At 35.8% G+C, this 17,825-nt stretch overlaps 1 protein-coding gene across 1 annotated transcript in view; it reads right to left on the bottom strand.

Annotated features, from left to right (window-relative positions):
* SESTD1 (SEC14 and spectrin domain containing 1) overlaps positions 1–15,837 on the bottom strand; it is a 37,707-nt gene extending 21,870 nt beyond the window's left edge. The window contains exons 1-5 of the mRNA XM_062498279.1: positions 15,783–15,837; positions 12,589–12,697; positions 9,538–9,628; positions 7,461–7,574; positions 579–692 (exon numbers count right to left, since the gene is read on the bottom strand). Of these exons, the coding sequence (XP_062354263.1) occupies positions 579–692; positions 7,461–7,574; positions 9,538–9,628; positions 12,589–12,697; positions 15,783–15,837 (483 nt within the window). The remainder of the gene's footprint in view (positions 1–578; positions 693–7,460; positions 7,575–9,537; positions 9,629–12,588; positions 12,698–15,782) is intronic.
* Positions 15,838–17,825: the final 1,988 nt, after the last annotated feature.

Genomic DNA, 17,825 nt, shown 5'->3' with positions numbered 1-17,825 from the left:
AAAATTAAATATTGTTTTGAAAATTCAATTTAAATAACTGAAAAGCAAGTATCAATGAAGAAAATATTAAGAACATTCTGGAGACTATGTACACCAACAGTTGTTTAAACAATTTGTGCTGATTAATAAAGAGTGTAGTTGCTCCTAGACATTTACTGCTTCTCAGGCTACTGGGGAAACTGTGCTGATAAAAGCTTTGGTGTAGGACAGCTTAAAACCACAGGAACTAAGATCTAAGAGATAACCCAGGAGGATCTGCAGAGTCCCAAGTATTTTTTCCTTGTTTTGGTCTTCTCCTACAGCAGTCAATTTTCCTTTATAGCAACTATACCACAGACTCAGGCTCTTCTAGAGTTTGTGTTACTAAAAGAGCTTCATTAAGGAACTGTTTATTCAACAAATTGATACATTAGCTGTATCATCCCTTGAGTAAAGGCAGTGTTATTTATCAGGACGCTATTCCTGTAAATGAACTGCACAACTACACGTGACCATTTCCAAGACAAATAAAAATTTCAGGGCTCAAGAAGGAAACATTAAAAAAATCCCCAACCCCCCCTCAAAAAAAGATAACTAACCAGTCTCTTATTCAACCAATCCATGTGATCATAGGTAAGAGTTCCTCCAAAATCTTCTGTTAGTTGGCATGGTTCTATGTATCGTGTCAGCTTGTTAGCAGATACTAAAATAACCTGCAACAATAAAATAGGTCACTTGTAGGTAATGCTCGTGGTTTCCTGAAGTGTCTGAGAAGTGTGCCTAGAGATACTGAGCAGATCTTTCTGTGATTCAGATTTTACTGCTAAATGCTTAAATGAAATACGGCTTTTTGCAATTAATGTGGCCCTAAACCAGACAGGCAATTCTGACATACAGTGTATACCTCATGCATAATGCTCTATGACCATCACCTTTACCACCCTCTCTATTTACAGTGGGAAAAAGAAATGTGTTCCCTGGATATCTGTTTTCCTGCTGGGAACTGATGCTTTCTGATTAAGTCATATACCACATGATCTATTTCTAGTTAATATAGTAGTAGGTTATCATACTACAAAGCATTCAGTATTTCTACCACTCCCTGGCAATACTTTCAGTCCCAGAGGTGAATTTGTGCCATAAAAGTTAAGTGCCTGTGTTTACTGTGCAAATATGCTCAGCAAAAGTTGGATCAATCTTACTCTTTCCATGATTAGTCAAAAATTCAAATCTTAGTATGCTTAAAAGCCTGAGTCATTCACCCAGAAGACAAATCTAGTTCATCAGCTACATCAGGGCATACAGAAAAACACAAGCTCACTGCTAGGTGGGAAACTAAATTCTTGCTTTCATTGCTGCATTCTAGAAGCTCCTGAATGAGCTGTATTCATATAAGCCTAAACCAGAAGTTGGCAGCACAGCCTGCTTTGATGAATGATATGCTAAGCCTGGAATAACTCCTGTGGAAATACCCCAAGAACAACCTCTTTATGGAAGCAGGCATATTGGCAACATGTAGCCAGGAACAAAAGAAAAAAAAAGGAAATTTCCATAACCCATTCACATACTCTTGTAGGGAACAAGAAGAATATGTGGAAAGAGCTAACTAGAGAGAGACTTCTATTCCAGCTCTATTTCCCTGCAGATACTGAAACTAAAAAATTCAGTGTAGCTCAAACAAATGGGTTAAAAATTGCAGAGGAAAACTTTTCAGCAACATCCAAATATACACTATTGTCCTTTACTCTTAATGGCACATGGCTGCTGTAAATGGAATTGGCCAGTAGATTCTTCAAGTAATGCCAGTAACCAACCCAAACCCCAGAGGATTCTACGTCCAAGAAAGAAGAAAACAAAAAAAAGCCTTTGTTCTTCCTTCTTTTGGCACAGTTTATAGTTTAGGTCATTTTTAACATTCATCTACATGAGTTCATTTAAAAAAAGAAAACTAATTTTGGTGTGGTCATTTTGGTATGGAAACTAGAGCAAACAGGGCAGCTGGTTCCAAAGCCTGCACAAAAAAACATTTTAGCCATATTGAAAAATCTTCTGACAAAAAAATAAACACCCACAAAAGATTTGGTCAAAACCCAAATTTTCTACATCTTATTAAAAAAACTTTGAAAAATAAAACCTTCCACCTCATTAATAAACCTTGTTGTAACTTAAAGCATTACTCCCAAACCCATTCATTTTCCAGGTTTCTGATTTAAAAAACACATCTTTCTTAAACTGTTATTGCCTGTTCCCTGGCCTAGCTGCTAAAATTCTGTCTGAACTTTCCACAATACCAACAGACATTAGAATGTTTTACTAGGTTGTGGCAGAAATGAAGGTTCCTGAACCAAATTCAGCTCTAGCTCTAAACCTGAACTAGTGGCAGTGCTAACCTAACATCCTCTATATGCTTTAAATTAATAAATCAGCTTTGATATTTTTTTAGGTGTCAAAAGGGCAATTTGCCTCTCTGAAACTTCAGAAATAATGTTTTAATCATCTACTACAGATTAATAGTCCATAAGTACATGGACCAAGAGCAAAGAAGAAATGCAATGTGCACAGTGAGGAGACATTTCTCTTTCACAGATATGAATTCTACTTCAAGCTCAGCAGACTTCTGCTGTCAGGTTCTCAAAATGTTTCAAAATCCAAACAGAATAATTATCTTTGACCTTTTGTAAAACAGATGTCAAAATACCCCATCCTAGAGATAAATTCTCTTATGAATTACTGTTTCACCCTTGGCTTTGAATTTGACCCTTCAACATATTATCACAGGTAAAGATAAGGTAACTTACAGCTATAAAACCAGAAATAACTGTTTGCTTGCACCTGAAATGATTTTTTGTTTTCATTTTTTTTTCTCTCCAAGTCAAACTATGTTGATTCCAGAAAAATGGGGGGAAAAAAGCAGCTTTCATAATCCAAAGTAAAAGCCTTTGGACAGCAGATTATAGCTGGATGTTAAAATGAAGAGCTTAAATTTCCCAAGGGAGAAACAAATAGGTCTGCACAGATGGTAAGACAGGAAAAAAAACCAAACCTAAATTATTGAATCCTTTAATCTTTGCTTCCCTTCCCATTTGATCCACCCACTTCTGCCAACAGGGACAGCTAATAAGCTGCCAGTGGTAGTAGGTCAGTGTTTGCTACTGATCAGAGTCCTGGAACCATCATCTGCACTCAGTTCTTTTTAAAGGACTCTGGAATAGTGGTAGCAGCTCTCATCCTTGCACTACTCTAGTCAGTAAGCTTGCCCAGTACAATATTGGCCTGCTAAACCCTTGTGAAAGTCTTTAAAGAAATAACTTGGAACAGCATTTTGGGAAAAGTAGAAGCGCTGTTATTTTAAATGAAATCAAAACAACTTTTGCTGTCAAGCAAAAGAAGAAAGACAAAGCTAAAAACATGGACTGCAACGTCTTGTGCCTTAAGTGCAAAATTCTACTTTTCAGGAGTGAAAATACATGATTTTGATCCATGCAACAGGTATCTTTTGTAATAAAATAAAAGCTTTAAATGCTGTTTGCAGTAAGCTGACCTCTCTATGTCATTTGCTGTTTTCTGCAATTTTCATTGATCATCTACAAGGGGATAGACGCAGAAGTCAAGATATGAGAAGAATTCTAGATATTCAAGAGGGCATATAAAAATGCCCCCAAAATGTTAAATACACCCACCTGAACCTACTTTCTCTCTAAAGGGAAGAAATGAAAAAGCTCTTTAATACAAGTGTCACAGAGTCAAACAAGACAAGAATCAAACCCAGAAGCTACTTGAGCACTGGATGCTGTAAAATCTCAGGAACAAGGAGCTTTTTTCTGAAGTGTGTAATATCAGAGCAGCCACACTACTGAATCTGAAAAGGAGTAGTTACTTTCCAAAAGAGAACAATACACATGTCCCTTGAGAACATAAAATTTAAACAAGCATAATCTAAATACGATCTTCAAAGAACACACAGTGAAGCAAAGGCTACCTCTTCCTGAGGAGAATAATCCTATTTTTTGGTGCTAAATACTATTTCAATCCATTTTTTTAAACACTATTTGATTGAATGCTGAGTAGCAGAGGGTATTATTTGTTTAATATGGAACACTAACCTAAACCAAGATAATTTTCTTTAACCTTACACCAAGAAACACAAGTTAAATATTTATCTGGCCAGTGCATAGAAATCTGTCATAGCAGAAACCCAAGAGCAGCTGACAGAACCTAGATAAACACAAGATGAACTGCTCTGCCACGAAATCTCCATAGTCACTTCCCTGATTTGCTCAAGAACCCACTGCCTCCAATACTAAAATAGCAATAGAGATGCATACAGATGAATAGAGATGCAGTTAAAAAAACAATTTTGACTAGAACTCTTATATGCTTTTTTAAGAAAGTCCATGGAAGCTACAAATTCTGGTTCCTCAGTCTTAAAACTCTGTACTGAAAATGGACAAAAATTAGGTACTTCCTACCAAGTATTATTCATTCCTTATTCTGTGGAGCAACACTCTGCTCATTAGCATAATTCTTAAAAGGTAAATTAGAGAACTCAAGATTTTCCAGAGCAGATGCTGCAGAGAAATTATCATAAGAAATTTCTGACACTCTTTACTAGAGTTAAAGATGACAGCTGCTACAGTAGAAGTGTAAAGCATTTGGAACTACTCAGACTTTGGACTTCAGGATTATGAAGATCCTTATGCTATACACTCTAATTTTTTCCAACTAATTCATAGTACTTTACCACCTGATTTTGCCTCTCTCTTATTCCTTTTTTATAATGCACTTGATTTCCTTACTCCAAATTCTAAGAGAGCTTTTAAAATTTTGCTCGCTGATTTCCACAAGGATAATAAGAGCAAGCACCTCTTCGTTCCTGCTCCCAACAAACTGATTTTTAAAGTATTAATCTAATCTCTAAATCAGGCTCAGAGATTATTTTCCCTCTAAGTTCCTTAAATGAATGGCATGTGCAAAATAACCTCACCAATCTATATATAATTTTGCATTGTGTACAAATTTGTATATTTCTTCTATTTTTATGGTACATTTTTTCTTCCAGTTATGTTTGTTGTTCTCATAAGAAAAGCTCACACTCAAATACAACACACTACACCTACTAAAAGAGTCATTTGTTTCACATTGCTGTGTAGACTGTATTAATAAAAAAGCAAAAAGCTCCACCTCCCAACTCTCTAAAACACAGCAATTTTTATATTCAAATCCTGTTCCACAATCTTTTAAAACATTAACAGTATTAAGTATTACAGTGTCATATATGCAACATTTCAGCTGAAAGACAGCTTTATAACTATTAAGACAACTCTCCTCTTATGAAGCATGGCACACAACCAGATAAAACTGCTTCAATGAACACATGATCTGGTTGCTAATAAGGGAGGAATGAAGTTACAGAAGAAGGTTCTGCTGGAGGACAAACGGGAATTGTCCTGAGGTAGGTCCAAAACCAACACTAATACTAACCAGAAATAAAGATATGAACTCTTTCTCAGCTGAATCAGCCCACCTCTTTGTACTTATCCACCCAGTACTGTTTGATCTCTGTTCCCACATTTACATTCAGTGCTTTGCAACTCATCATCACCACATCTCACTCTGAAGCAAAGGATCTCTGCCTTTGAACAGAAAGGAAGACACTGTGATAAATGGCTTCATGTGGTAATGTTAAGCAAGGTATTAAGAACAGATCAGTTAGTCTGAAATAGGAGGTAAATGTGATGCTCCATTAGAAATCACAGTTACACAGCCTTTACTTCAAATAAAATGAGATTACACCCAAGGGAATAAAAATATTTCATACTTTAATTCAAATTTTTAATTAATAATTATTTCATTGGTGCAAAACCAATCCTGATTTTTCCAAGTAGTTACACAAATCTAACCTGTGATCCAAAACATGAGTTGGGTGCTGTTTATTTTTACTGCCACTAATGCAGAACTATGCAGCAGTAGACTGTGCATCAATTGGAGCCTAACACAGCCTTATCAGTGCTCTGCACCTGTATTTGGAATAGAGGAAAGACATACTCCTGTCTCTGACACAAATAATTGGAGCCCACAGAAGGTAGGTCTTTTTTAATGAAACAGTTTTCCCGACTGCAACCAAGTAACAGAAACCAAAAGGTTTTGTTACATAATTCCAGTGGTCTATGCCAACAACAATGCCAACACCATTACTAGCACAGAATGTGCTTTATAAAATTACTAAAATTACTAAATTAATGGATTATCACTTAATGACAGCCAAGCCTTAAAGTGAAACAAAAAATCCTTTCATTAGCATCTACTTTGTTGACTTATTTTCTGTAGGCTTCATGCTTATTTGTCTAAAAATGCATTCTAGCCGAATCGTGCTAAGGAAAACCCAAGAAGAATCTTCCAGAAGGATTAACTTCCAAACTAGCAACACCATCATATATACACTAACAACTGCTATACTTTTGTATCAACTTCGAAGACTTCCTGAACTTACCCAAGAACTTTATTTACAGGAGAGTAGCTGGGAAAAAGAGAGCCTAAATCACACAGTAATGACTTCTAAAGAGGGGCTTTCCCTTCATTACTGCTGCTCTCTGGACTCTGACATTTACCTTATGTTGTGAATGATCTGTGTGAAACTGAATACTGCAAACTTAAGTCACTTTCTAAGCAGCAGCTCTTAAAACATATTTTTGAGTACAGATGGTTAGTTCATAGGCTTTTTAAATTCTCATCTTGGATGTGGCTCCAAACAATATGCTAGTTTATAAAAGTGGGCACTGCCACACTCATGTTTTTTATTAAAGACACTGTGACTGGGCTGCATGCTACATGCCTGTTGTAGTTCAAACAAGATTAGCTTAAAAAATGAGTGGAAAGTTTGATGACACAGATATTTTCTAAAAAAAAAAAAAAAAGCAGGGAAAGCTGATGTTTCCATTAACCTCCCAGATAGAGGCAATAAGGGAACTGCTAAAATTAACGTGTAGTCTCTTGTACACACTCTGCCTCACAACAGAACAGTGTCAGCCTCTATTTGCCAAGGGATCTACAACCTGTTCCTGATGTCAAAGAACTCACAAAATGAGAGAAAAAGTATGCAATACCAACAAGATATTTGTCAGAATGGTTACAGCTGATAAGAGTGACACTATACACCATGTATCTCTACAGCCTATTAGAGAAGTTATGAAAAATTTCACACTAAATCCTGTACAATAGTTTCTGACTCAAAACACCCCACAATATGTATCAAATAATTTCATTTTCTTGCCAAGCAAATAATTAAATGCCACACATTTCTAAATTAAGAATATTAAATGAAGAAATTCTCATGAAAAATGGAAAAAGCCACAGTGGTTTGTTAAGGTTATCCACAAAGCATCTGGAATGTAGCTATTTCAAAGACACTTTAGCTGTCATCCAATTATACCAGTATTTCAGGAACAGTATTTTTGACTGAAGTAGACAAAAATTCAACATACCTCAAAGCCAAGTCTATCTTTCTCTTTCCAAAAGCAGAAATGTGTAACCTTCTTATCCCAAAATTCATCTGGCTTTACTACACAAACAAGTGACACTTCAGCTGGAACAACATTCTGTAAAACAATTGAAAAAATAAGTAAAACATTCAAGACTAAACCTTCATTTACCGCAGATCTGAATTCCCCTTAGATTTCATCATTTATATAAGAGCACAAAAACTGCAGACAGGAATTGAAGTCTACTTCATTTACATATTTGTTCCATCCTGCTTTGTAACATTTCACAAGATTTCATAGCAAACTGTGTCAAAATTGAAAAGAAAATATTACCTCTCTACTCCCAGTCCTAAGGACAAACCATTATTCTAGGCTATTTTGGTACAGAAAAATGAACTACTGGCTAGACTTACTTTAATTTATGGTATTTCATGAAAAAGAAGAAATGTTAAAAACAAAGCTTTCCATCAATGTTATATGCAAAAGAAAACAGTAATCAAAGTTAGGAAAAAATTGTATATTTGTTATCAGATCACATGTCAATATTATATCCTATACTTCTTTAGTATATATTACTTAGACTAAAATGAAAAGGTTGAATATTGACATTTCAACATATTAATTCATTAAAATGCTACCAGGAACACATTTCTCAGACTAAATCATTCATTTCATCTACTAAGTTGATTTTATGATGCCACACTGAACGTAGATCAAGGAACAAAGACTCTTGATTGCTCTAAACTCATCAGCTACAGCAATAAGTAAAAGTTAAATAATCAAAGCAGTGATATAAAGGTGACAACTCATGGGATTTCTCTTTAACTACCTAATTTTATTCATAAAAAATTAATTCAAAAGAAGTTAAAGAAGTCAGCAACAAAAAAAAAAAATCATTCTTGTACCATTTTAACGAATATGCAAAAACTATTTACACGTAGACAATATTTTGAACACAGAAGGGTTTTTGAGGACCACATATGATGAAGCAGACAAATCTCTTGTGACCTGCACAAGCGATCAAGTCACATAGAAAAGTCTTCTTTATTACTTCCTTCTCAAACTCAAGAACAAATGTGCAACCCGTGCTTCTGCAAGCTTTGCAGAGGCAGGCTGAGTGCAACCAGCAAGCCAGGGAAATAAGAGTGTGGGCAAAGAGCTGACCTTCCCCACCAGCTGCAGTTCCCACTGAACCTCACAACCACACAGTGGCTGAAGCAAAACCCAGTCAAGATCATAACCTGAACACAAGGGATTCAGATACTGTAACTCTATTAATAGGAAAACCATCTTAGTCAAGAATAGGTGAAGGACACCTTGACACAGGCTTCAAAACCCAGAAGCAACAATGACCCAGCAGGACGAAAAAAAAGAAATTATTTAGATTTGACACACTTTCTGAGGCTTCACCTAAGTCTGAGAGGAAAACTACTCTGACAAAGAAGAACCATCTGTGTAGTAAGAAAGGCAGTAGTCCAAGTGTTCTAATGCATTAGAAATGGCATTTTCTTTGACTACTGAGACCAGGAAATAATCTATATTGCTCAGCAAAAATAAGACTCTATTTGTAAAAGCTCACAGTTCTGAAGAGTTAAGTTCTTAGAATTTTAGAATTTTTTAATTGGAACTTCCCACTTTTCTTCTTCTCCTACTTTCTGAAGTACACAGAACATAATTTGCATTTGGAACTATGATCCACAACTAAGTCAACTACATCCTGTTGCAAAGGAAACCAGGTAGTACAGCATATATTGCATCAAAACCTGCTCAGCTGCAATACCTGTGTGAACTGCAGCCCTGCACACATTCCTACTGCTCACGGTTGGTGGTGCCACAAGCATATCTCTGTACTTTTTAAACTAAAACCCCATTTTAGAAAAAGGTCTACAACCATGTGTTCTCAGCATATAAACAGTCTCTCACTTGAGTGAGCTGCAGCATCTGCTTTTCAGAATTTCTACCTGCTGCACAGAACTCTTCACAGAAGCACATTTTAAGGAAATACCTGTCTCTACACAGTCACTGGGTTCACATCCACAAAACTGATCAGTCAACTACAAATGTATAAATATTTATTTACCTGGAGCATTAACACAACCGTCTTTACCACGTTCCACTGAGATTTTCTGCCATCCACTATCACAGTGAATCCTCGAGCTTTACACTTCTCACTAAAAGAAAAATAAAAAGAAGCACTTGGCAAAACATACAATTCACTCTAACAAGTGTAAGATCATGATAACTTTGGACTTATGTCTACTGTAAAATACAACTCCATAGCTCTTTTTCCTTATAGAAACACTGTCTTATAAACCTTAAGTTTACTCACTTGGAAAATAACTTTCAATTTTAATGCTCCAGCATATTATTAGATACCACAATTTTTCAGTAGCACTGAAGTATATCTCTTAATACAAGTATTTCTTTAAACTGTAGCAACTCTGAAAAGGTCTCATAACTGTTAACTTGACAAAATCCTCAGAAAAAAGATCAATTTACAGTGTCATAAGGAAGACAAAGGGAGGTCAGAAGAGGACTTGCAAGTTGAGCCCATGGTTTAACATTAGTTACCACACTAGGTATCATGTCCCAGGTTGAAATTCTTGTGTTGGCAAAGCTATAAGCGAATAAAGTCCAAAAATGACATTTACGTGAGGTAGGAAAGCATTATGTAATCTTCCCCAAATCTGCAATTACAAAACAAAGCTACTTCTGTGATCTCCTTAGCTTACAAAAAATAAGGCATGCAACAGTAAGCATTATGTTTCACAACAAGAAATTAACTGTTATTTATTTCATGTTTAAGCTGAGCTTCATCGGGTATAAGTGGAAGATAAATTCATCCTGGAGTAATAAAAAAAAAAAAAAGGGAGGGAAAAAGGCACTTTTTATTTAGGAAAAAATAATTAAACTTGGCTGTTTAAAGAGTCCACGAATGCTTTTGGTTTTAAGGAACCTCTAAGACCACACATGATTTTTCTGGAAGCACTCTGAACATTCAGGCTTCATGAGTGCAATTTCCAATCAAATCCAACTCAAAAGGCACAATACTATTGCTTTTAAGAGTAAGGCAAAGAGTGTTACTACTCTTGAGACATGACTTCCTTAGGCTCACTGGAATCAAGCAGTATCAGCATCTGCTCCTCTACTACTAAGCCTATTAACACCCTCCAAACCCAACAAAATATACAACCAATCAAATTCATAAGTGAGCAACCACTTCTAAAAAGTTTAGCCAGTGTAAACGTTTGTATGCAAATTAAAAGTGCAAAGCTTGGTGATTTGAGCCACAATAGAGAGAATATAACAAAGGAAGCAAACTTTACCATGAACAGACAACATCATAATGTTGCCACTTTTATTCTTCTTCAGGTCTGAACAGACCTCTCCAGAATCTGAGAATTTTAAATACCATCAAAGAAAGGCATAACAGTAGACTTCAACACTAGGAATAAGTTGTCTGAAATTTCAGAATGGCCTTACACACACATTCCAAAGAAATTCTACTCAAGAGACTTTAAGCAGTTATGCCCCTCAAATTTTGGACACAGTCAGCAATCCACACTAGACTGCAGATCTCAAACCAGTTGTAGTTACATCATATACCATGCACAGCTGAATTAAAAGTCAAACATACTACATTACCTTACACATAGAACTTGGGGGAAAGTAGGATTAATGTTGCTTGGACAGCTATCTGGATTTGGGATAACATCCCTCCCCTCAGCCCTATTTTTCCCCAACACAGTTCAGCAAGTCTTTCCAGAACAAAAAAGTGATGTGCTTAGGCTAAATTTTGCATTTCCCACTGAAAAACAACACACGAACCAAAACAACAATGATTTTTCCATACTGCCACCATAGAAGAGAGGTCTTTTTTTCCAAAACTGACACAGAGCATTAAATGTGGGAACACTGACTTCACTTTCAAACAGATTTTCCAGTTTCTACTGAGTACAAAGAGCACTTTGGTTCAGCTTTTAGACAGTTATTGTTACACTAATATATGTAAAGACATACATCAGGATGAGACTGTGGAATAATTAATGCTTACTAGAACAAGAATGCCTGCATCTGTTCCATAAATACAGCCAAGTACTCAGGTCAATGACATGACTTGTGTGGATGACCATTTGGTGTTTTATCACTTTCCAAAAGACAAGCTGTTTGAAAAACCCTAAAACTTACAGAACTAAAATGTTGTGCAGTATACTCATTTACCTACTGATGTTCTACTTTTGAATCATTTGAGTTTATTCTTTATTTCTCTGTCACCAATCAGGATTTTTTTAAGTTTTACCTACCAAAAAAACCCCCAACATTGGATCCTTTAACTGTGTTTCATAAACATTTATAGATTACAGTATGCAAAGTATACTGGGTTTCTTTAGTTAGGCCACTGTTGCTCTGTTTCCAGAAGAGAAATTTGAAAAGAAACAAAAGCAAACATTTATATGGGAGGCTTCTTTTTCTTTATAAAGCAGAGGCACATGAGAGAAAAAAAATGATAAACATCAGTCCCTGGGTTGTAAGAAAATAGAAATGCACATAACTAAGTTAGTAGTAAAAACTGTCACTATAAGCTGGCAGTGGCAACATGCACAGAACTTGAACAACACTGATTTTACAGCAAGCTATGAGTGACAGGATACTCAATTGTCAGGCAGCACTTTTAAGCAGTACCACAAGCTGCTCACTAACCTCAGTAAGACTGTATATATTTAAAACTAAGTGCACTTCAAACTGAAGCCCTACAAGCTACAAAGCTTAGGCATGTAGCACAGAAAGGGAAATGGGTAATGCTGGCCTTGCAAGCTCAGGAGTTTGATTGGAATGGCTCATTAATTTACTTAGCAATTTAAGTGCATTGTCATTAAAAAGAAATTATGAAAAAAGCTATCCCAAGAAAGGAGAACATAAGGACATAAAAGGACAGACAAACCTTAGTACATATCCCTCAGCTTATTGGGATGTGTGTTTCTAACTCATTCAGACAGTATCACATTCTAAATAAGCATTTACATAAAATTAATTTGGTAAAGAAGAGCAAGTAAAATTAAAAACAATAGAAAGATCCCTTCTACAACTGGGAAAAAAAACCCAGCTCTGAGCAGAATGCCTTCCAAATCACCTTGGTATACTTAGAAGATAGTCTAGGGTGACACTCAGCTCATCCATACTCGTCTGTTCAAGGCATAATGGAATTGTCAGAATGAGGCCACTTCTTCTGTCCTTCCCACCTGTTTCAGAAAGAAAAAGTAATTACAAAGTTAATGTGATGAGGTTTAAGCAGAAGCAATACTTTGCAGTTAAATGGTCTCAAACTTCATAATAAAAGCATCCTTTAAAGCTGCTGTGAAAACCTCAACTGACATTTCACCTCTCAGTTGTGAAGGTTCATTCACCACATGGATATTTAAAGCATCACCAGGGCATCAGATGATAGCCCACATCTAGAGCTGTCACAATTTTTCACCTAATACTTTCAGTATAAACAACACAAATCAAGTGTTCCACAAGCATTATTTTTGCATTTTTAGATTATGTTATCTAAAAGAATGTTCTAGACCTTCTACACCACCAGCCTACCAGAAACTTTGTCCACTCTCAAGCTGAGCATGTACCCAGAAACTCCAGCTGGAGCTCCTAGAAAAGGAGGACTTTTCTAGTCCAACTGACTACTAAGGAGGATCTTGTACCACACAGGATGCCCATGGCACATACTCTAAACTAATTTTAAACTAACTTGACTCTAAAGGAGTCAATTACTAAATAATCTTCTCTATATTTAAAAAAAACCAAACTATACAGAGACATCTATAATCACAGGTTTATTTGGGTGCAAATGAAGCAAAGTCAGTTTCAGTAACCTGAGAAAGGACATCCTCATTCTCAATGGCTAAAGCAATTAAATAATGCTTTTGCTTCATCAAGTCCTTCAGTAGAACTGAAGTTCCATCTGATCAGTAAGAACAACTTTTTACAGAATACTAACAGCCATGTAGAAATAAGGAAAGGCACCAGCACAGTAATGCTTGCAGACTCATACACATATGTTGACATAATTTGATAAAAATTCTCTCCATCCATGAGGTGCATACAAGATAATGAACAAACACTGTTCACACAACATATGTTAAAATCTTAATTGCAACAGGCCTTTTCTCCTTGTTTCCAAAGCTGTGCAAACTCTCAAAATTTGAAGTTTTAAAGATCCACTGATACATAGTTATTTTCTAAATTTTCATAAAGGACCTACTGCTTTCAGTGCTCCACTGCAGCAGTTTTGTTCCCCTCCCTTCCTTGCTTTTGTGAGATAATTGTTTCTGGAAAACAGCAACACACTTTTTAATAACTGCATTTCTAAACTGAAGAATTGAAGAGTGGTGTTGTATGAGACAGGACAAATGGACAGAAACAATCCAAAGCAACAGTTATTTACAGACTGTCCACCCTTCTGTTCCTGAATGGCAGAAAGCCTGAAAACTGGAATGAGGATGCAGAGAAAAAGAAAAAGGCTTGGACTTAAACAGCATTTGCTGAACTGACTAAACAAAACACAACCTGAATCCCAGAAACATAATCTTGTGCCATTTCACAAAAAGACCACAATAATTATCTAAATTATTATTTCATGCCAAGTAATCTTGTGTAACAACTGTCAGGTTTTTCCCCAGGTTTGTAAACACTGCTAAAGAAAGCAACTGAATCACAAACGAAAAAAGAAAAGAAAAAAAAAAGAATAAAAAAGAAATTTTTAGTTCATTTTGCACCAAAGTGGTTGCTCAAGGCTTTGTGTTGACTTGGGAGCCTTCCTTTTCTTCTGTGCTATGTGTAACAACTTATCAAAATGAAAGCTACACCAGCCATGGATTTCCATTAGAAACCACTGTTGTGTTTACAGAAAAAGGCAGGATCAACGTTATTTGTACCAATTTAAATTCAAAAATGACAACAGACTTCAGCAAGACACATTCCTAAAATATTATCCTGAGTATACATTTTTAAACATTAATGAAACTGTTATGAAACTATACATATATAACTATGATAGAGAGTAAAATTAATGTAAAGATACATGAACTGATCTGTGTCTCTCAAATTACTTTACTTACACTGAAGAATGCTAAAAAATCCTGCTGCATCAAGCTTTACCATTCATTAAATTAAAGCACCCATTAATACTAATCAATTCCAAAACGATCAAACCTACTTAGAAATACATAGGTCCAAAATGGTTCCTAGCATTTAAAATGCCACTCAATAAATTACTTTTCACTAAGAATGCCTGTATTTTGAAACGGATCAGGCAGCTTCAATAGCAATTTGAAAATGCACTCTAGTTAATGAGAATATCCCCTAGCAATACAATGTTGAACAACCAACACACTGCACATCTGCTCTTACTGTGGAAGAACTGTCCCAGGTTTAATGTGAAATGAGTTAAGAGTTTGATTGTTCATTTTTATAAAGCAATTACTAGATTTGCAATTGCCGGGGACAGTGGGCAAATTCAAAATAAATTCTATTAACAAAAAGAGCAGGTTTTACTTCTCAGGTGACTGCAGCAGGCTAAATTAGACTGTCTAAAAACACAAACTAAAATAAGCTAAGCCAGAAGAATATTTATGAGAACACTTGTCAATTTTTGAGGTTGACAAGCGTTCTGTAAGTTACCTACCCACACTAGGTCAGAAAATCAAAGACCAAGAAGTAACACAGCTATCCACAACGGCAGTGAAACCAGCAAGAGAATGTCATTCACCATTTGAAACCTTCCCTTTCTTTCTGTTTTGTTTTTCTGACAGTGGGAAAAGTTACCTTCACTCTAAGATTCAGGAAGTTTTAAGAAATGAAATTACAATTACAGCCTTCCCTTAATTAACTAATTGGCAATAATCAAACAGTTGCAATGCATGGCTAATTCTGCTTCCACATGTTTCTACGTTGGATAAAAGGCAGGTGAAAAGGAAGAAAAAATTTTCTATAGAAAATTCTGAAAATATTCACTCTATTCCTAAAAACAAAAAAAATCAAATCTGCAAGGATTATTTTTGGATGTCTATTAAATCATCACTCACTTACATAAGGACTGAAACTTCTCAACAACTTCACAGGTTTAGCTACAGGCTACAGCAAAGCAAGTCCTAAGCACCAACAGCTTGGCTACCAGATAAAAGGTTCCAGAGGTCTCTTTGGAATATGACAAAGCACTAACCAACCACGTATTTTTGTTAAAAATGTTCAGCAAATCCAAATAACCAACTCAAATATGCCATCCAAATTATGCAGGGTGGAATCAGTTGAGGAAAACTGAAATCGTACCTGAAAGAAAAGCCAATTTTTTCTTCAGAATAGGTAATATTACCGAGGCTTCCATTCTACTTCAGATACTTTTCACAGCTCTGAAACACAAGAAGTTCAAGTTGTCAAGCATGGGAAATCAATTACAGTGTTTTACAGTGTTACAATTTTGTATTCTTCTGAAGGAATAACACAACTCTGTAACCAAAGTCTAAAATATTATCAAAACTTAAGAAAAAAACATCGTTGTAGGCATTTATCCATACAAATATTTAATTAAAGATTTCTTTTCCCTCACAGGGGGGGAAGAAACAGTCCAACCACAAAAACCAAAGCAGAATCTCAACCAAGGACAAGATAATTTATTTAAAATCCCATTTCCCAACCCTAATAAACTACAATTAATTTACAGCTAGGTCACCTGCTTGCTCATTCAGATGTAAAATAAGTGCAAATAAGATTGTGCTTTTGCACAGTCTGGTATTTCAAAGAATATAATAATTATCTGAATATGTTATGCTAGGTTTCTGTCAGGACACTGCCATTACCCTGCCATTAGCAGGGCTTCAGTTGAAGAAAAACATCCAACAGCCTGAATAACTAAGTAGTAACAACTACCTATAATCTATACCTGGAAATGCTCCTGCTTCTTTTGCCTCCTCCTCATCCTCATGCAATTTTTATTGCACTGTGAGCTGCAATTCACTGTGATTAAGCTTTTTTGCTTCACTGACAAATCCCCAGGATGCCTGAATTGCAACCTCCTCTTCCAGCCTACACAAAAGTAGAAATTGCCATCTGCTTGTACTTTGTGAGGTCCTACTTCCACAGATCAATCCACATCATTAAAAAACCTAATGCTGCTCAGAAGTACACAATTCAAGATATGTGCCAATACCCAGCCAAAATAAAAACAGATCAATTTTTTTTTTTTTCCCCTCTTTTTCATTCCAGGCCCAAGGCTTCAGATAGCAACCTGGAATTCTCCCTCTGATACTTCAGAATGCACACAAAGAGAACTGTTTTCCCTGGCATGGGGGAAGTTAACTGAATAAAAACTATAAATTACTTAGGGAAAAAAAAAAAAAAAGAAAACCCAAAAAATCCAGAGAAATCCAAATAGCCTGAGGTAAAAGAGTTATTCCTTTTCAGGTTAAAACAATAAGCTTCACAAAAAAATAAAAAAAAGAACTATCATATTATTATAGAAGAAGAAAAAACATTTCAACAGCTTTCTACTGCTTCTTCCAATGTGTAATGTGTCACAATGTTCATTCCCATCTCTTATCCCAAAATCTTCATATTGAAGTGCAATTTTTGCCAATTATATAAAACTTACACTTCACGTATTACAGAAGGAAACAAACAACTTTCTGTTCTCTCAGGAAACTGAGTCCCATGACAGCCTGCACTTTGACTAACTACTCAAAAAAGCATCCTATTAAAGCTTCCTGTATGCTTTAGACAAAGACTCGTAGTTATTTGTTGCAAAAACCACAAAATTCAAGAATTACTCAGGCAGACATTTTTGTCTCTCAAACCACTCTGTATAAGCTTTTTAACTTAGGCAGTCCTTTTTATTTTTCTTTTTTTCAAGATATGGAACACACACCTGAATTATTTTCCCCCCCCCTCCTCCTCAAGTTACATTTCCAAATTCTTACAAATGCCTCTTTATTATAATCAATGAATAAAGTTCAAACCTACACACACTTCATTATCTTTGTACTTTCATATAGGAACAAAAGCCTGCATCAACTCACTGACTCTAGGGAACATGTTTCTCTGCTGTTCTGAAAAGACCTATTTATTTAATATGAAAGCATTGCTTGGCTTTCTGCCACAGTAGTGGCACTGTCCACAGATCAAAATAGTTCTTTTATTCAGTATTTCCTGGAACCAAAGGAAGCATTCTGTTCAGAGTGGAGGGAGGTGAGTCAGACCAGTTAGTACAACTGCTGATAATTCCAACCACCTAGCCTTTGTTCCATGAACTCCTCAAGTTTACAATTACCTCTCTTCTGTGAGAGCTTTGATAGGTTTCATCTAGAAGAAAACTCACCA

Source organism: Cinclus cinclus, chromosome 9, assembly GCF_963662255.1.
Source record: "Cinclus cinclus chromosome 9, bCinCin1.1, whole genome shotgun sequence".
NCBI lineage: Eukaryota > Metazoa > Chordata > Aves > Passeriformes > Cinclidae > Cinclus > Cinclus cinclus.
This window is presented reverse-complemented; position numbering and strand designations above follow the sequence as displayed.